The sequence below is a fragment of the Felis catus genome, chromosome B2 (genome assembly GCF_018350175.1).
Source record: "Felis catus isolate Fca126 chromosome B2, F.catus_Fca126_mat1.0, whole genome shotgun sequence".
NCBI classification, from domain to species: Eukaryota; Metazoa; Chordata; class Mammalia; order Carnivora; family Felidae; genus Felis; species Felis catus.
The window spans coordinates 142,486,030-142,506,627 of NC_058372.1; the positions used below are offsets into that span (position 1 = coordinate 142,486,030).

At 45.7% G+C, this 20,598-nt stretch overlaps 1 protein-coding gene and 1 long non-coding RNA gene across 6 annotated transcripts in view; one reads left to right on the forward strand and one right to left on the reverse strand.

Annotated features, from left to right (window-relative positions):
- The window catches only part of TMEM181 (transmembrane protein 181), a 74,831-nt gene extending 54,687 nt beyond the window's left edge, over nt 1–20,144 (forward strand). For 3 of the 5 annotated variants that reach the window (XM_045058305.1, XM_045058306.1, XM_045058303.1), the window contains exons 7-15: nt 4,447–4,527; nt 6,277–6,376; nt 6,954–7,084; nt 7,291–7,382; nt 8,593–8,650; nt 10,944–11,046; nt 11,655–11,706; nt 13,761–13,900; nt 14,628–14,931. In XM_045058305.1, the coding sequence (XP_044914240.1) occupies nt 4,447–4,527; nt 6,277–6,376; nt 6,954–7,084; nt 7,291–7,382; nt 8,593–8,650; nt 10,944–11,046; nt 11,655–11,706; nt 13,761–13,900; nt 14,628–14,893 (1,023 nt within the window). In that variant the 3' untranslated portion in view covers nt 14,894–14,931. The other 2 variants (XM_045058304.1, XM_003986675.5) reach the window with 2 other exon arrangements.
- Nucleotides 11,686–13,573, reverse strand: LOC109500008. The gene is made up of 2 exons (XR_006598448.1): nt 13,384–13,573; nt 11,686–13,039 (listed from the first exon to the last, which is right to left on the reverse strand). It is a non-coding gene; the product is annotated as an uncharacterized LOC109500008 (long non-coding RNA).
- Nucleotides 20,145–20,598: the final 454 nt, after the last annotated feature.

Consider the following 20,598-nt stretch of genomic DNA (forward strand, 5'->3'; position numbering starts at 1 on the left):
GATATGTTGTTCTAATAGGACATTACAAAAGTTCTTCCCCTCCAGATATTTCTGTGTATAATCTTTTATATTGGTTTTCAAGTGGGCTTGAAACCAAATGGGCTGTGAACCAGTTCCATTAGGTTTCTGGGAATACCACCTACCTGAGCAGCCTGTACCCCAATGTGCCCCCACCCCTGTGTGTTCCTGTGGCTTTCCTAGTCAAAGGGCTTGAAGGTTATCATGGAGTATATGTTCTCTGCCAGAACATTAGCTCCTGGAGGCATTTTTCTGATTTTGTTTGTTAGTGTTTCCTGTCTGCACCATATTTGACATCATATTTGCTTGCATATAGTCAGAATAGGTGTTCAACAAATGTTGAATGGATGAATGGAGAAACTGGACCAAAACTCTCTAGATTCTGCTTAGGGAGAAGTGGCCTAGGGCATAAAATGGATACTTGTTCCAAAGTCAGTTTGTGGTATTGCAGGGTGAGCCCAATCTCTGAAAGGACAAAAGCGGCTTTGTGAAAGCCAAAGGACCTTAACACACATGCCAGTGAATGGATTGATGGCTCTGAAGATTTCACAGTAAATGTCTAGAGCCTGAGTGTTTTCTGTTTGTTTTCTTTTACTTATTTCCTTTTTAATCTCAAATATACATATTCACACTTAAAAGAAAACACAAAGACAAAACTCCCTAATTCCATAGAATGAGGTCCATGCAGTGGCTGTGGTCCTAATCATGGCACTGGCACAGGCACTGGCCAACTGATTGACAGAATCCCAGTGGGCCTGGCATCACTGGATCCATTGTTGGAGGTGGAGGGGCCAGGGCCATGTTCTCTGAACTTCCTGCATTCTTCTTGGGCTCACTTGAAGGAAAAGAAAGACTTTTCAAGCCCTTGGCACAAGTGAATGCCAGACTGAGCCGTGAGGCTGGTCGGGTCTCCGAGGAACTCAGCTGCTGCTAGTGAAGGCATCCTCCCAGAGATAAATGCTATGTGAACATGGTTTCCCTGGATCGGGAAGGACAGGGAAAGGCACAGCAGGAGCAAAGGAAGACCGGATTGAGTGCAGTACAGTTTTGAGTGTCCACCGTGCACCAGCTGTCAACCCAGTGCTCGGGGCATTGTTTTCTAGTGTTAATTTTGAAAGTGAGTGAGTTTTATACTGTTCTGACAATCTTTAAAACAGAATTTCCCTCCTTCAGTGGGGGTCCATAGTTATTTCCTTTCTGAAGAGTTACAGTCTCCTGAAGGTGAAAAACTTACTTTCTTCACTGTTAACCTTAAACGTATTTTGTGACTTTTTGCCTAACGTTAACACTTTTTCTTTCTCTTCTTGATTATGTCTTAAATCTGTTTTTTCAGCTAAGATACGTGTTGTACTTTTTTCTATTTGAATATTCTGTTCCCATTGATACCCCCATCAGTGCTCATAATTGCTACTTTCTCATTAACATTGATTGTTAATTGTTGGTTTTTGTTTGATGGCTTTACTGAAGCATAATTGACATACAGGGTAGTGCACATATTTAAAATATAAGATTTGATCCCTTTTTAAAAAAATTTTTTTAAACGTTTTTATTTATTTTTGAGACAGAGAGAGACAGAGCATGAACAGGGGAGGGGCAGAGAGAGAGGGAGACACAGAATCGGAAGCAGGCTCCAGGCTCCGAGCCATCAGCCCAGAGCCCGACGCAGGGCTCAAACTCACGGACCGCGAGATCGTGACCTCAGCTGAAGTCGGACGCCTAACCGACCTAGCCACCCAGGCGCCCCAGATTGGATCCCTTTTAACATACATACATACCTGGGAAAAAGTCACCATAATCAAGATAATATGCATACCCCCTCACTTCCTAAAAGTTCCCTCATGTATCTTCCTCCTCTTACCTTCTGTCCCCTGGCCACCACTGATCTGTTTTCCTTACAGATTCATTTGTATTTTTTTAGAATTTTATATAAACACAATCTTACTTTTCATCCAGCATAATTATTTTGAGATTAATTGATGATGTTGGGTGTATCAGTTCATTCCTTTTTATTGCTGGGTAATATTCTGGTATGTGGACACAGCAGAATTTCTTCATCCATTCACTCACTAATGGACACTTAGATTGTCTCCAGTTTACGGCTCTTATAAATAAAGCTGCTGTGAACATCAGTGTATAAATCTCTGTATGGACGTGTGCTTTCATTTCTCTTGGATGAATTCCTAGGATCAGAGTGGCTGGGTCATATGGTAGGGGTATGTTTGTTTAAGAAACTGACAGACTTTTTCCAAAGTGGTCATATTGTTTTACATTCTGCCAGCTGTGTATGAGAATGCTCCAGTTGCGTCATATCCTCATCAATACTTGGTATGGTTGTGTTTTTAATTTTGGCCATTCTAATAGGTGTATAGTGGTATTGCATTGTGATTTTAATCTGCAGCACTTTGAGAATGTCTTCTAGCTTACGTTTTTCTGGCAAGAAATATGCTGTCCGTATCTTTGACCCTGTGCTGGTGTTCCTCTCCTCCCCCTCTACCCTCGCTTTTAAAATGTTTCTCTTTTACTGATTTAAACAATTTGATTTTGGTGTTCCTTGGTGTACTTTTCTTCATGTTTTTCTTACTTAGGGTTCATTGAGTTCTTGGATTTGTGATTTCATAGTTTTCATTAAATTTGGAAAAGTTTTGCTCATTACTTCTTCACATATTTTGTTTCGTCCTCTTGTTTACCACCCCCCCTGAGAAATTCAAATATACATCTATTAGGCCATTTGAAGTCGTCTCGTACTTACTGGTGTTCTGTTTATTTTTTGCTCCAGTTCATTTAAAATCACTTCTCTTGTCATGTCTCCACATTCTCTCATCTCTGCAATGTCTATTCTGCTCTTGTTCCATTTCCAGGTTTCTCCCTCACATGTTCAGACTTTCCTCCAGCTTCTCACTGTCCTTATCTGCTAATTCTAGATCATCTGTGATACCTGGGGCAATTTTGATTGATTAGTTTTTTCCTCATTATGGTTCCATTTTTCTTGTTTTTTTACATGTTTAGTATTTTTCTTTTTCCTTTCTTTTTTTGAGTATAATTGACACAGTGTTACATGTGTGGTATTTTGTATTTAATGCCAGACATTATTGATGTTAGATTTTGTATTCTTATAAATAATCCTTGAGCTTTGTTCTGGGATGTTGTCAAGTTACTTGGAAATGGATTGATTTTTTTTTTTTTTTTAGGTCTTTTAAACTTCACTAAATAGGGCCAAAGCAGCATGAAATCTAAGGGTACTTTTTTTCTCACCACTGGGGTGAGAGCATTTGTGCCCCTTTGTGTGTTTTTTTCTGTCTGTGAGAGCAGGCACTATTACTGGCCCTCTGTGAGTGCCAGTGATCCATTTCAGAGATTTTTTCTCCCAGCGGAAGGTGGTTTACTCACACTCATGCCCTGATCAGTGTTCAGGTGGAGATGTGACAAGGACAGTCTTTGGCAGGTATCCAGGTCTCTCTCTTACAGCTCTCCTCTCTGTACTCTGTCCTTTGAATCGCAGCCGGTGGATTGTCTCCCTGGACTCCCAGCAGGTGTGTTCGTGATGCTCTGCTTGGGCTCCCTCCCTGCCATGGCTTGGGGCAGCTGGAGGGTGTACCGCTCTTATCAGCCAGAGATTATTGTCCTTCATTACATCTGTCCAGGGTTTTAGGTTGTGTGTGTGTTTACTTACCTGTGTGTGTATGTGTGTATTTTAAATGTTTCAGGTAAGCAAGGTAAATGTCATGTCTGTAACTCTGTTCTGAAGTAGATTTTTTTTTTAATTGCTCAGATGATTTGAATTCCATGCATTAACACACTAGGGCTCATTGGCCCAGTGCAGTGCCCTGGGGTCTGGTGGTAAATCTGGCTGGTGACTGAGGTTGGAAGGGCTGCCTTCTGCCTGCCATTGGCATGTGCTGCCTGCATCCTCAGCTGTGTGAGGTGTACACTTGATAGGGGTGAATCTACTCAGCATGAGAGCTGACACCTGTAGTTCCATTGTGCTTTTGGTTTCAGATTCATATTTGTATGTTTCACTTATTTTTTTAGAACATCCTACCTACTCACATTTTCGCATCTTTTAAGAATCTGTTTCTTTTAACGGAAAGCGTAGCTTTTTCTAATAAAGGGATTGACAGTGTTAATTTTCAAAATCAGGTTTAAAAGCAAAATGCTCTTGTGATTACAGAATGATTTGTCTGCCAGATTTATCATTAGTGCAAACCATTTAAAACTATTTTCAATGTTTGGTAATTAAGATTTTCTTAAGTCTGTGCTCTTTAACATAAAAATGTACTGTTAAAATTTTATAACATATGAGAAAGTATAAGGAAAGAGAACATTTAAAGTTAAAGCCTCATATCAAGACAGAACTATTATTAATAATCTGGTGTACTTCCTTTTAGATGCATATATCTTTTCAAATTATTTTCCTACTTTGCATTTTAGTGGAAGACTTATGACCCTGCATTTTCCCAATTGGAAATTTGGTTCCGATTCGTCTTTGTGGTGCTTACCTTCATTGTCACTGTAAGTCCTGTTTGCCTGACAGACCACGTCAGGATCCTAACAAGGGCAGAGTTACTTTATGAATGATGATTACGGACATATGACCCACACAGGAGATTTATCTGAACTCTGAGACGCTCCATCCAATGGGCCAACCTGATATTACCAAATATTCTGTATGTCTGCTAGGATGCTGCAGGGCAAAAAGAACGACGGAAGAACTTCCATGTAATAGTGATTACAGATTGCTGAGATTTAAGTAAATGCTCATCAGAATGCAAAGACCATGTCATTTAACCTGTGTGCCATTTAACCTAACTTGTTTGAATCATCTTCTTTGCATGTAGGCAGATACAGCAGGGACATTCTTTGGTTTTTACATGTGGGAAATCGTATGAGACCTTTCAGTCTTTGGGCGTTTTCAGGAGGCAGGCCTCAGATGAGCGGGTTTGGAAGTGCAAGCTTCTGTCTCATTTGCCGTCTGAGTTCAGCATCCACAAGCACCCTGTGACTTTGGGGAAAATGCTTACCCTTAAAGCACAAGCGTTCCCCACAAAGGCCCCATCAGTGCTGATGAGAATTTAAAACTGGAGGAGGAGGGGGTGTGCCTTGGTACTTAGTGCCATCCAAAGGGTGGTGTTCTGCCCATCAGCTGCTTGCCACTTGCTGATGCAGAGGGTGTGACATTTAGGAGATCTGTTGAGTCTTTGCGGTGGTGGCCACTCCAGTCGCCACCCAGGGATCACTTGGTGCTTTACAATCTGACGGTACACAGCAGGACATAGGCTCGTGGGGGGTAGGCACGTGAGAAAAGTGCCAGATGGTGGTGACATGGGACCTGGGTGTGGATGGAGGGTGGGACATGGCCTCTGGAGTATAGTAGAATATGCAGAGAGCTGGGGATTGCATTGCGTTCCTGGCCATGCTCTGGGCTCCCCAAGTGAACTACTAAAGGAAAGTGGAGAAGTGCCATTTATATTTGGCCAGCAGAAATCTTTGCTGTTTCTTGAAGCATCTCTAATGTCTGAGTTGCTGCTGCCACATTCTGGGGCCCAAAGAGCTGGCACCCAGGGCCCTATGTTCATAAACCAGAGACATGAGCCTGAGCCTAACAGACCAGGAGAAATGGCCCATTGGCCCAGGAAGCCCAGATTGCTCAGAAAATCATTGGCATATGTAGATTACAGAAAAACAAAACAAAAAACTCCAGGTCTTTTTATACAGATAGTGTAATGTGTTAAAGTACTTGAAAGAAACTTCTATGGCTCAATCAGTACACCTTCTTCAGGGATGTGTTTGAAAACATACACATCTAGTGACCATAGTTATTAGCTTCATTCTCTTGGTTTTTGTTCGGGGACCCCCCAGTGCCCTCCTTACAAGCTATAGTCATCAGATGTTGCATGGCTGGGAGCGTGTGGCCTGTCCCCAGGGAGGTCCTCTGTGTGGCTCTGTGGGGCCGGCCTTATAGAAGTAGCCTGTCCGGGAAGGGGGAGGGTGGGTGCTCTTCCCTTTTGCAGAGGGGTTATGGCCAGTATATATTCTCTGTCCCCACCTGCCACTACGAGAACAGCTTGTGGCCATCTTACCCGTGGCCCCTTGGCAGACATTCACCATCTCCTCTCCGTTGGCACTGATGGTCTCAGCAGGCAGTGCAACAAGGGGGGTCAACTTCGAGGTTTGGCTGACCATCAGTTTGGGACGGCTTACCACGATACTAAGCAAGGTATACGCAAAAACAGTAACTCAAGTGCCTGATTTGGTCTGCAGTGCCTGTTTGCCCATTCCCTCCGGAAGTTTTCCATGAGAGACTGGGGGATGGAGCAGAAGTGGATGTCCATTCTTTTGCCTCTGCTGCTGCTTTACAATGGTAGGTGCCCGTTTTTATTTTGGAGCTTTCAGCTCTAAGGCTTAAAGCTGGAAGGTGTCCTAGAGAGAGTCTGGCCCCAGAGTCTCTAGAAGAGCGTGGGAGCCTCTGAAGGAACAGGTAGCGGCATCCCCCAGAGTGCATGAGCGCTGTTGCACGGGGATGTGGCAGATGCCTGGCTGCTTTCACAAATAAGTGATCGCTTTGGTAGTTAAAACCTGGAAGGGCTACAGACACAGCCGTCTTGGAACTTGGCTGAAGGCGGCAAACACTGCCGTCTGTTCCTCTTCCCCTGCCTCAGAAAGCATTTGCTTCCAGAGCCGCAGCACTGGGATTCCCAGGCCTGTGGGGAGGAGCGGATGGCGGGAGCAGACGGCACTCTGTAATGATCACTGGAGCAATCTGTTCAATGGCTTTCAGGTTTTTTGAAAAACAAAACAGCCTTTAGTTTACTACCTCCCTTTGGCTCTGCCTGAGGAGAAGGTGATTGTGAGTTCTGCCCTCACAGAGGGGACCGGAAGCCCTGTGCGGGGTGGGGTGAGCCTGCCTTCATCAGGCCTTTCTGCCTGTTGCATTCCAGATCCGTTCTTCCCCCTCTCCTTTCTGGTGAACAGCTGGTTTCCAGGCATGCTGGACGATCTCTTTCAGTCTGTGTTCCTGTGTGCCTTGCTGCTCTTCTGGCTGTGCGTGTACCATGGGATACGGGTTCAGGTGAGCACCAGCCCTCAGCGCTGCCAGTCCAGACTCTGGCAATAGTCCTTGAGGTAAACTTCTCCTTGAGAATCTGTCTTCAGCCTCAGTCAGCAGAAGCTTGCATGCTATGTGGAAATGCTTTTATCTATGATCTAGTATGGTCTGCTAGACGCTAATGGTTTGGTAGAATTACTAACTTATTTCTTACTTTTTTTGATTTTTAGGGAGAAAGGAAGTGTTTGACTTTCTATTTACCTAAATTCTTCATTGTTGGACTATTGTGGTTGGCTTCTGTTACACTAGGAATATGGCAGACGTGAGTAATTTTGTTATGTATGAAACTTCAGGCATGAGAAGCATTTGACAAAAGGTGGAAAGATCCACAGTCTCACTATATTTTGTGAACTCATCTGGAAAGGAATCTGTCACCAGGGTATCAAGACTGGATAGTGTGATTTGAACTGAGGATTCATTTTTGCTTGAATGTCACGTCAGGTAACACAGTCCTTATAGTCTAGTTTGGAAAATGAAAAAGTATGTGTCATTTTAGCTTGCCCCTTCAAAGTGGCAAAGACATTGTCTTTAGGAATGACACTCAGGGGTCCTGGCTCATCCCTGCCCGCCAGAAGCTTTAGTTTCTCCTTGGGCTTACATCTGTAAACTCCCATCCCTGCACCAGCTCCCAAGGCTTGTTGATATTAGTAGTTTTGTCCTGTAAACTGGGACCACTGTAGAAGCCTGATGTGGGCACAGCCTGATGCATCCAAGTAGGATTTTCTATAGAAATGAGTTCCATTTCAGAGGTATGATTTTGGCACTTGGCACGTCTGATTTCATGGCCCATGACAGCACTCAGCCCACCGCGTCTCCCTTCCCCGTCCCTGCCTGCCACCTCAGCTACCTAGTTTCATTTTAAAATGAGTTGCATGGTGGGGTGCCTAGGAGACTCTGTTGGTTAAGCGTCCGACTTCAGCTGAGGTCACGATCTTACATTTCATGAGTTTGAGCCTCTGCTCTCTGCTCTCAGGCTCTCTGCTCTCAGTGCAGAGCCAGCTTTGGATCCTCCGTCCCTATCTCTCTGCCCCCTTCCCTACTTGTGCACACTCTCGCTCTCAAACATAAGTAAACACTTAAAAAAAATGAGTTGCATGGAAGTTGGTATTTACTTTTATAACTTTATTTGTGTACTCAACTATTCCCAGTGCCCATGAATGCCATTGAAAAGGTGCCTGAAAACAGTTTTTGGCCTTGCAAGAGAAATGGTATAGGGATTTCTTTGAAATGAAAAATACTGCAGCCTCATAGTACTAATGACTATGGGAAAACAATTAAGTTTAGTAGCACCAGATACATTTTCATTGTGAAATTTAGGGTTTCTTATAAATTTAGGATTATTTTTAAAAATCTTTTACTGTTGGTTAGCAAGGAGTTGATGTTAATAAGTTTCTTAAAAAGCCAAGTGAAAGTATAAAATGGAAAGTACTGGTTATTAATCTATGATATTTTTTATAATATTGTATTTTCAGAGTTAATGAATTACATGATCCAATGTACCAATATCGAGTTGACACAGGAAATTTTCAGGTAAGAATTATTAATGATGCCTGGTGTTTTTTTTAAATGCCATTTTTCAAAATTACTGAACTTCCGTAACTTAAATTGTGTTAGGGACATGAGCTCATTGGCTGGCACTTTGGGGGAGAATGCAGAAGGTTCATGGGTGCAAAATTTGGAAAAAGGTATTTGAATAGTATAAAAAATAAGCTTTTAAAAACAAAGTTGTTGCTTCCATTGCTTGGTATATGGTTGAGGCACAGAAGAGGTGTCAGATTTAAGAGCATTGTAGAACAATTAAGAAGACATTTTTGTTTGTTTAATTCTCTAAAATAGAGGAAGGTTTCCAGCTAATGAATGATGTGGCCAGGCCGGCTCTGTAGGCGTGCAACCCGGGCAGTCACAGGGCCCAGCACCCTGGGTGATGCTCTGCTCTTGCCAACCCAGAATTCTTTATACTTTCGAACAAGGGGTCCTATGTTTTTATTTTACACAGAGGTTCACAAATGGCAGTCAGCCCTGAGTGCGGCTTTCCCTTGAGTCTCTAGGTTTATCTGCATCCCTCATGTCTTGCAGGGCAGCCCCTGTCACACGCAGCTGGCTGCTCAGCCCGGGTATGGATGTGCGCAGGGCTGGTGGGAGGTGGGGGAGGGGGGGCGCCACAGAGGGAGCCCTGGGAGGGGTCTAGGAGGGATGTTTCCAGCAGGGCAATCCCAGAGGCACAGAGTTGAATTCTGAGCTTGGTGACAGCCAGCATTTCTCTGATGCTTTGCAGAGCTTCCTGTGAAGTGATAAAATCTGTGGCTCTTTATGGGAATGGCCTCTGAGAAAGAGGGAGGTTTAGTGAATGATGGTATCTTGAAAGATGTATAATGCGTGTTGAGACTACACATGTCATAGCAAACAGAATAAGCCCTGATTCTTAATCGAATTTCAGCAGGGAAGTGCCAGTAGCCTTTCCATTCCATTATTTAGAAGTTTGAGGAGTTTTGAAGGTCAGTCAATGAATGCCTTTTGAGCAGCATGCCATGATTCTTGCTCTCAAAGAATGCGTGACCTTGTGAGGGAGAAAAAGCTTAGAAATAAGTACAGACCAGTATTGACAAGAGTGCAGTGTCCTAACAGCTGTATCCTTACATACAGTGGGCCCAAGTTACAAGTTATTTGTGTTTTGTCCTTTTTCTTTGTCTTTTATTTAGCCTTATAATGCTTTAATAAGTTTTTTGTGGGGAGGGGCTGCACCTGGAGTGGAGAGTAGGGGAGGCATTCTGGGCCAGGGAAGGGAGGAATTGTTCCAGACTTGTATGGGGCCACAGGGGGAGGAGGCCATGCAGGAGACCTGAGTCAGGGCAGACTCAATGGGGGCTGTGCTCGAGAAGGGCACCTGCACCCTAGGAAGGCTTGAGGCCCTGTGTATGAGGGGCTGGGCTTCAGAGAAGCCTTTTCTCCCTGAGGGCAGGGCACTAAAGGAAGGGACAGGGAGGAGCGGCTTTGACACATTCTCATGAAGATTCTACAGACCCCAGTGATGGATCACATACTGGGCTGTAGGTTAAGCATAATTCCCCAGATTTAGATGAAATAATATAAATTCATGCTAATCTGTTAATTGAGCTTTTGTCTGGTCCAGTCCCCTCATTTTTCATATGAGGAAACTGAGGGCGGTGAAAGGTCTTGCCTGAGGTCACTTGGGGCCAGTACCTGGGCCAGTGTGCCCAGCTCCCTGGATGGCCTTCGGGGTAAAACCTGTGTCCTGGGGGCAGCATCCCAGCCTGTTTCCCTCTGTAAAAGGGGGCAATGCTGCAGTCTTAAAGAGTTGTTGTGTGGGTTGAATTGACCAGGAATTCAAAGCACATGGCCAGCACTTAGAAGGACTTGAGCAAGGCAGCTGTCACCTGTCCCCTTCTCAATCAGTGACCTACGTCTGTTACTAGAGAAAACACTGGAAACCAGAGACTTCTAGGAAGCTGAAAAAAGCTGAAGACCCAGCACTGGTGTATTGAGCACCTGCTACGTCCCAGGCCCTGTGCTAGGAGCTTTCCATGTGTCATGGAAGGAGCTTGGATTCTCGCTCATCTGATGAACGAGGGCTGGGGATGCCCACCCAGGTGAGCCACCCGTGCTCACAGATAGGGTGAGAGGCTGGGTCTGGATAAGGAAGTCACAGTGGTGGGAACACATCCTTGTTCTGTGTTACGGAGTGATCTTCAGGATTCTAGGCTCCTTTTAAAAATGTTTGGTTTTCCTGCTTGTGGTGGTATTGGAAAGACGAGCAGCACTGAGCCCCTGTTCTTATTCGATTGCCCATCTTGTGTCGTTCTAGGGAATGAAAATTTTCTTCATGGTGGTGGCAGCTGTGTATATTTTATACCTTTTGTTCTTGATAGTGCGGGCCTGTTCCGAGCTACGTCACATGCCTTATGTAGGTAAGTGCCACATCACAAATTGCCCAGGACAAGGTGAGCCAGGAGTTGACCTCACATGGTGGGAGGAGTGGGTGGGAGGAGTCCGCCCAGCAGGAGGCCTGACCTGGATGGGGACCCATCGCATTCCCTCAGGCTAGAGACCAGTGCCTTTGGTCCCTGGGGAGGTCTGGTATCAGGGCTGACTGGGTAACTGTGAGCCTTTTGGACAGTGCCTTAGGCCAGCACTGAAGGGAGGCCTGTGGGGTAGAAGCCGCCTGGGGCCCTGGGTGCCATTGTGGCTTTGGAGCTGCCTGGATCCTTCCAGAATCATACCTATATAGAGGAGGTGGCCATTGTGGTTTTCCTGGTGCTGAATCCGGGGAACTCACCTGATCTCATAGGATCCTTTCCTTCAATCCGTCACAACCAAATAATAATGGCCATGGTCTCTCTGGATGGTGGGATAGCATTTCTTCTGGGCTTCAGGTACACACAGGCTTAAAGTCCAGACAGAGGAGGGGTTTTGTTCAGGAGGCTTTGTTTATTTTTGTTTTTATTTTTAAGGTCTCTGAGCTGAAAATGGAATTTACTTCCAATGTGGTTTAATGGGGTATTTATTTCTTTTTCAGATCTCAGGTTAAAATTTTTGACTGCATTGACTTTTGTAGTACTTGTCATTAGGTAAGAAGACTTTATTTTTTTGAAAGAAACAAAACCGTGAATTTTATTTTCCTACCATGAATATCTTTCTCCCCCTTTTACAAAGTTAACTTTAGGGCATTTCTAGCCAAACATATTCACCGGGTCAGAGAGCCTCTTGCCCAGGGCAGGCGCTGAGTGTGCACAGTGGTGGAGCGAGTACAGTTGTGTTGAATGTGCCCTGGGGAATGAAGAACGTTGACTTGAACCCAGCCGGTCCAGTGCTGGGGGAGCTCACTACTTGCTCTGATGTCACCATGTAGGTGGATCAGCCACAGAGCAACTCAGGTTAAAGAATTAGAACACCACGCATGTACTTGACACCTGGCATCCTTTTGGTGCTCTAAGTAGAGGACTAGGTACCATAGGTGTCCTTGAACCCCATGTGGTGGCCCCGACAGGAAGGGATGCTGTACCTGGAGACTACGAAGGCCCAGGTGACCCAGTTGTCTCTGTGAATCAATGCCAGATCATTGTTCGGTCGTTTGTAGTCTGTCTCTTTCTGCTAAAATCAAAATCCAGAGGGAAAGAAATCTAGTTACCTGCTTTTCTCTCTTGGTTGTTTGGGTGGCGAATAAATGGCAGCCAGCCCTCTTCTCTGGCCCGAGCCACGCTGGGCTCTGAGAGGCCAGCTTTGCAAGGAGGCGCTGAGGTCCCCGGCTGCTTGAGCAGGCAGACTCCTGTGGGCACCTGCGTCCCTTCCCTTTCCCAGGTTGTGCACAACACTCATCACACTGCCTGAACTCAGCGTGGGCTTCCAAGTGAGATCCTTCAGAATTTGCGTTTGCCTGAAAACAGCAGTGCCCGTATCACGCAGGCGGGCCCTCTTCATCTCTTGGCGTGTGTTGTCTCCCACCTCTCCCATGCCTCCTCTCACACACTCCGTCTCTCACACACGCGCTCTCTCACACACGCGCTCTCTCACACACCCTCACGTCCTTCAACACCTACCCATACTCCTCACACACCTCTCACACAGTCACACACTCACACACTGTCTCTCTCACACACACACCCTCGCCCCCCCCCCCAATCCTTACCTTCCTGCTACCCAGTCCACAGGTCAGGAGTGGGATACTTGTAGTGCCCTCCGAGGAGTCTTAGAAGTTGTTATGCCCTCATGGTCTTTCTTCATACAGGTTCAAGGGGATTCGTTTATTTGCCCAGCAGACCTGTACCGAGTGTCTGCTCCCTGGTCAGCAGGCAGACATGTTCCTCCCGAAGGTGGTGGTTCTACTCCAGGGGAGGAAGACGGTGACAAGTAAATAGCAGTCCCGTCGTGAAAACAGATGTGATGATGGCAGGAGAGGCTGTGCTGCAGGTGGCTTGGGGAGGAGAAGGAGAGGAGACATCGCAAGAGGGGAGGCCGGGAGGGAGAGAGGCCACCGGAGAGGTCAGGGCAGGGTCCGCAGGCCGCCATGAGGAGTCCCAGTTTGTTCTCGGTGATGGGAACCCTTTGGAAGGGTCGAAGCCCAGAGGTGAAGGCTTAGATTGTCAGCGATCAGTCAGGCTCCCTGTGGAGGACGGGCCGCGGGGAGGGGAGATGAGCGCAGGGGAGCGGGTTCGGAGGCTGCGGAGCTCCGTGTCAGGACCCTCGGTGGTGGCGCGTGGCCGAAGGCGGGTGTGGGGTGTGCGCACAGGGGTGCGGCGCCGCCTCACCGTGAGAACCCCGCGCGGAGGAGGGGCGCGTGCCGAGGAGCCGCGGGCTCCCCTCCGGGCACTGTCGTCTGCTGTGGGGACCCGTCTGGGAAGCGTCCTCGAGAAGGGAAGGAGGACGTGGCGGGCGCTTCCGGCCCCCGAGGCGAGGCTGCGACGCAGCCTGTGTCAACGTTAGCCGCTTCCACCCCAGCCAAGGCAGCGTTGGTGTGCGCGTGCGCGTGTTCGGGCGCGTGTGGGCGCGTGCGTGCGCGCGCACTCGGGCCGTGCAGACCTTGTAGCGAATGGACGGTGTGAGTAGGCTGAGTGGAAGGAGCTCTGGGAAGCTAGTGCCACTTCTCGTGTATTTTTACTTACTGTCCCTACCCCCTTTTTTCCAGCATCGTCATCCTTTATTTAAGGTTTGGAGCGCAAGTATTACAAGACAATTTTGTAGCTGAACTGTCAACTCACTACCAGAATTATATCCTTTCAATGGGAGGCGGCCGCCGGCCTTCAGGAACACGCTCAGCGTGGAGTGGTTAGCGTCTTAGGTCTGCAAACGTGAAGAAGAGGCGGGCCCCTGCGCTGTGGTGCCCTGTGTGCTGCGGCCCCGCCACCGCCCTCCCCTGCCCTCCCTTCCCCTCCCCTGCGGCAGCGGCCCAGGCCCAGCAGGGCCAAGCTGTCCCAAGGGACTCCCGCTCCCCAGCTGCTCTCCCCGCCACCCTGCTCTCCTGTCCGTCTGCTGGGGATTCTTTAGGAACCCAGACTCCATCCAGAGCCTCGCCTCAATCCCGGTGCCCGCTTCTGCCCGCAGAGCACCGAGGGAGACTGAGCCTGATGGGAGAGTCCTCTGTCCCCATCACTGGGGTGTGTCCAGCTGCAGTGTCCACAGGTGGTGGAGATTAGGGCAGTTTAAGCCTGTGTCCCCAGAAAGGGCTCAGAAGTCCCGGCTCCCAATGTGCCTGGGGCCAGTGGGGTGAGCTCCTGGGCTCCGAGCTAAACCTTCGGCTGTCTGGCAGCTTAAGTGTTCTTGCCGCACCCTCCCCTCCCTTTCTGTGATGGCATCCATCAGGGGGCGCTTTGGAGTTTTCATCCCTTATATCTCAGGTTCTTCCCCTGGGCCTTTGTACATCCTTAGAGTTCATGCAGGATTTGTCAAACTTCAGTGACTGAATTTGACACTAAACTTTTATCAGAGGAGTCTGTAATGCAGAGAAGGCGAAGAGAAACTGGTTCGAGAAACTGTTTCCCGTTCTTCCTTTCAGTCTTGGTTTACCCATATGCATGCGTGGCCTTCCTGCCCTTTGGTCCTGCCACCTCCAGAGGTTTCCATGGAAAGAAGACAGCACGGTGCACCCGTTGTTCACAGGTGACCTTGAAAGGTTATTGTAACGTCCAGCTGTGGGCTTGCCCTGTGGCTTCCTGCTGTCTGGGCTGTGCAGCACTGAGGTACTCACTGCTGGTTAGCAGTAGCAAGGACTGCGGGTGGTTGGACGGAGGCAGCCAGACTGAAAGCAAAGACGCCAACTGAATACGCAGTGTTCGGGGCTGCTTATTTCCCTTAACCAGTATCACCAGCTGAATTCTTATCTTTCTATGGCTTGTTGAACTTTTACCTCTACACTTTGGCCTTCGTGTATTCTCCATCGAAGAACGCCCTGTACGGTAAGCCTCCCCTGGGGCCGGGACGCTGGCCAGATAGCTTCACAGAAGTTCAGGACCCACCTACTGGGTCCCCTGTTAGTGCTGGGCACTGGGACTCTTACTTATTCATTCATTCATTCATTCATTCATTCATTTATTCATTCTGTAATTTATTTTTTATAATTTAATCCAATTTAGTTAGCACATGGTGCAACAATGATTTCAGGAGTAGATTCCTTAAGCCCCTTACCCATTTGGCCTATCCCCCGCCAAACCCCTCCAGCAACCCTCTATTTGTTCTCTATGTTTAATAGTCTCATGTTTTATCCCCCTCCCTGTTTTATATTATTTATGCTTCCCTTCCCTTATGTTCATCTGTTTTGTATCTTAAAGTCCTCATATGAGTGAAACTGTATGATATTGGTCTTTATCTGACTGATGTATTTCGCTTAGCATAATACTCTCTAGTTCCATCCACATAGTTGCAAATGGCAAGATTTCATTCTTTTTGTTTGCTGAGTAATACTGCATTGTATATATATACCACATCTTCTTCATTCATCCATCGATGGACATTTGGGCTCTTTCCATACTTTGACTATTGTTGATAGTGTTGCTGTAAACATTGGGATGGGCACCATGACTGTTTGGCAGAGACAGACATGAGGTCAGTTGCAGCGTGAGCTCTGAGGCGTTAGAACATGGTATGTGCTGTGTTATTACATAGTTAGTGGGTCTTAGCACATATGAAGTCAAGTCTGTTGGAGACCAGTGCCATGGCCATTCAAGGAAAGCCAAGGTGCCAGCTCCCCCCCCCCAACCCCCCAAAGAAGAACTAAACTCTCACATAGGCAATGAGAAGGATGAGAACCTCCTGGAATGTGGGCAGGGAGATAGCCTTTCGGGACCACCACCTGACTTTCATATTGTGTGAACTCTCAAAGCGCCTTCATGAAAATGTCTTGTTTGAGCCTCACAGCATCTTTATGATGAAGATGCAGTTACTCCCATTTGAGGTGAAGAAACCAGACAGAGGCTTGCTTCCCAAGGGCGGGAGGGAGGGCAGGTACCTCTGGTCTCCTGGGCATTTTCCGCCCCTGCTACCTGTGCGGACTTGGGAGAAAGTAGCCGGGTTGCAGCTCCTGTCCGAGGGCTCCCCTGGTGCCTCTTTTCTCCACCAGTCGGTCTGCCCGGTGGCCTGCCCGGTGGCGATGCTGCCCCTGGCTTGTACATGAGAAAGCACGCTGGGGAGGCGAGATTTGTTCAGGTCACATAGATAATAAATGTTGGAAGCTGGGATTTGAATCCAGCCCTTTCTACTCCTGTCCTTTTTCTGTAGCATCCTGCCTCTCTAGGCTCATGCATGAAAATGCTCTTTGTTGGTTTTCAGAGTCCCAGCTGAAAGACAACCCTGCATTCTCCATGCTGAATGACTCCGACGATGATGTGATCTATGGGTAAGTGACTGCCTCTCTGAAGGCTGTGCTATAGTGAGCACTCGGCCTGGGTGTACGGAACAGGTGTTAACAATCCTAAAATGATTTTCAAGGCATTATGACCTTTCTTTTACCTGGGAGTGTCATGTGATTCCATGGTTTTCTGTTTTCACATTGTTCTGACTAGATGGAGTGGCATTCCTTTTTTTGAACACCTTACCACGAGTGGTGACCACAGGAGGAACAGTTCGTTCTGGCGTTGAGCCCTGGTGCTTGATTGTGGGGGGGGGGGGGGGGGGGGGGTGAGGAGCAGGTGGAGGCAGTTGGCTATAGAAATGGGGAGCACAGAGCTATGAATGTGTTCTTGCTAGAATGGTATGTCAGTGTGGAAGAGGAGAATAAATGAGGAGCTGTCAAAAGCCGAGTGGCTTCAAAGGTCTCTTTTGTGACAGGAGTGACTATGAAGAGATGCCTCTGCAGAACGGCCAGGCCATCCGGGCGCAGTACAAGGAGGGGTCTGAGAGTGACTGAGCCTCGGGCTGTCCTGCAGCACCGCTTCCTGGCCCCCCGTGCTCCTGCTGGTGTTCAGGCTTGTGTCGTGAGCAGAGAGTTCCCGGTCCTTACTTGTTTACGTATTTTTGAAAGGAAAACCAAAACCAAGGATAAATTTAAACATTGGGCCAAATTTATTGTTAGAGTGGCTACATTTGTTTGGGAAGAGAGGTGCTGATGAAAAATGTAAACAGGCAAATCCTTTTTCAAGAGTTTCAGATGAGAAAGGGTTTGTTTTTAGTGGTGAGGAAGAAATTACTCCTGTTTTTAGTAGGTTGTTTTTTTTTTAAATAATTTGCTAACTCCAAGTCCACGGAAAGCCCTTATGAATGAAGTTGTCAGCATGGTGACGTTCTCTCTCTCTTCCTTTTTTCTCTGCCCTGTACCAGTTTCGACCCTTTAAACTCTAAGGGAAGCCTATTTTTGTGCCTGTCTCATGAGGGCAGCCTGAGTGGCCAGCGCTCTGGATAACCACGCATGTTAAGTGACTCGTAACTTGTCTGTTGTGTGAAATTTGTGTCATGTCTCACTAGAGAAATGGTGGGCGAGCCGGTTCTAGCCCTTCACTGCCCGCCCCCCACCCTGCCCCCCGGGGTGGAACTGGCATTGTGGGCTTCTGAGGAGGACTGGGTGAGCTTCATAAGGAAAGGGTAAGAAAATTGACAAGTGCCAGCTCTTGTTGGGAGAGGTCTTGCTACCATACAGTTTTCCAAGGGCCTGTGTACACAAGTGTGTGCATGTGAGGGTTACATGTATGAATATGAATGGATGTTGCTGTGATTGGGGTGGGGAAGAGGGTATCCATTACAGTTCCCATGAGCTGTAGTTTCTACAACTCCATTAAAGATGACACCCTGTGGAACTTTATTTTTTTCATAAAAACTAAACAAAGGATCGATAAAATATTATAGTTTCTTTACTGGAAAAAGGTTTTTCAGTTCCTCATTTGGAACCTAAATGAAAGAAAGTAAAACATTTTTGATGACTTGTGGAAGGAAGCACATCTTTGGGTAGAAGGTCACTTGATGGGAATCATGCCCCACCCTCTCGGCCTCATACAGTGGCCTGGGAAGATGATGGCTTGCTCTGGAAAAGAAAAGTTGTCTGAATCTGTGGCATCACAGAAGGCCCTGGAGAGTTGCCAGTTCCTTTTTGTCAGAGACTAAGTGTAGAAGTCTGGTATAGATACCTCCTTTGCTTTTCCTTTGACACGCACAATAATGTCTGTCTTGAACTGTTGACATACGATCGTTGCTAACATCCTGATTGATGACATGGGACAGGATAGGATTGTTCGGCTCTGCAAACAGTACCTACATTTTCTTCATCTATGCATTAACTCTTAGATTACCAAGCTAAAAATCGGATTTCACTTTAGACAATGCTGGAACCTTTTAGAGGTTCATGAGAGACTATTCATTATGACTTTACCTCTTTGTGTTTAATTTAAACTTTAGTGATAACGTACCTTTAATATGGATTCAACTTAAATTTGTTTTTAAAACCCTGTAAATATGAAAGTTTGAATTAAAACAACTGTATTATTGCAAGGGTAATTCGAGTTTACATGGTTTTTACATTTTCAATGGTGTGATTTCTTTTTTTTTTTTAATTGTATTCAGTGGTATTGGAAAAACTTTTCTGTTACCAAATTTTTCTTCTACTAACTATAAATAATTTTATGTAAATTGATGAAAACTTACTTGGACTGATTAATGTATTCTAGTATGTGATATAGTTTACAGGTTTTAATCATTATAAAATAACTGTCCATAATTTGGAATGCTGTTATTTATCAGTAAACTACTTGAGGCATTTAGCCATACACGTTAGAACTTTTTAAACCTTGTCTTTGTCCTGTAGTATAATTATAAACTGATGACCGATATCTTCATACTTGAGTCTTCATGGTATCAAGTCAATGAAATGAAAATATGGGAGTATTTATTTACTTTTTATAACTAAGTTGGAGACAAAAAAGGTATAAAAGTACTTAAAGGGAAAATGGTTCTTTGTTAAATCGTGGATTTTGGATCTCTGGTGCATCACATGTATCAACAAATTACACACTCCATGTAAAAATTTGCTTAAAGTATATAGCATTTAGCATGTATTATATATGCCGTAGATATTAGGTTCAAACACTAAAGTCTGCCGGAAACTTTCGGCAGTAGCAAGAAAAAAATTTTTTTTCTTTGGAGAGTATCAAAGTTTTGCAAACTTAAATTGTAAATTCAGAGGGCTGACTTCAGTTCTTGCATGGTAATGGCTTGTATAACATCATCTTTGGGATAATTTTTTATACTGGTCCAGTCTAGGGGAATCTGGAAGGTGCCTGTCGGTATTTCAGTTTCCCTAGGGAGAGCATCATTATCCATGTGGGTAATAGGTCTGCTTGATTTATTATTAAATCATTACAGCAGTGAAGTGATGCAGTTTTCTCTCTCTTAAGCCCCATTTGAAAGGCTAGAGAAGGGGATATATAAAATATATTCAAGGTTTGTAAGATTGTTCCTGTACATAATTACAGATTGCAATAAAAGTTAAGATACACTATGTAAACCCAGCCCACTAAATGGGCAGGTTACAAGACAAATGTCACCAGCCTCAAGTATTTCCTGAACTATTTACTGAAGGTACAGTTGTTAAATGGGTTACGGTGTGGTCAGTGACTTGTTTCCTGGAATCCTTCTCACAGGGTAAACCACGAGAGCTCATAGACAGGATGACAAGAGATAGCTAGTACATACTTAAGTCACTAAAGAATATTTATGTATTTTGAGGATTTTAGAAACCAGTTGCCTTAGAGGTTAGACTTTTGGAAAAAAAAGATGTTAATCTTTTCCCCAGGCCAAAGGGAAGTCGCTTTCGTCTGTGACATCTTGTCATCCTGTTCATGTTGACCTGACAGGTTTTAGATATACTGGTAACTATAATACCACACAATGAAACACAGAATTTTCTGCTACTGAAAACTGCCTTTTTACAAAAAGCCTGTAAATATTTGTAAAATAAAAACAACTTTAAGCTCAGAAGAACGAACTATGTATTAGGTCTTGGAACTGTGTCAGTGAGCACAGTAACACCTGATCACAGAATGATCATTGTAATCAATCAAAAGTGAATAAATGTTTGTTTATGGCAAACTTACACTTTGGAAATGGCTTCATTCTGAGACTGCCTTTCTGGTAAATGTTAATAAATTTGAAACATTCGGTCCTTATTTATATGCGATGTATTTGCTCTTGTGTGTGGAGTTAATTTGGCCATTCAGACATGAGTGCTTCAGGGACAAAAGGACAGCTTTTTTCATTTCAGCAAGTGGATATAGAAGCCTGTCTTTATTACAGTGTGAATGTGCCTGTGGATGAGCACTGAGAGGAGGTCACAGACTGAGGCTTGGGGCCCACCCCTCCCCTTACTTGGATAAGATTTTAAATCAGATAACCTCCAAACATGTTTACTGACTTATAAATAATGGTCTAACTGTGGACCCAAAGTGAATGTTATGAAAGCATCTTGGAAGCCCGGATGTACTAAAACATGTTTTTGGTGATTGATTGCTACTGAAAAATGGAGACTGGGCAGCATGTGGGGACCAGAG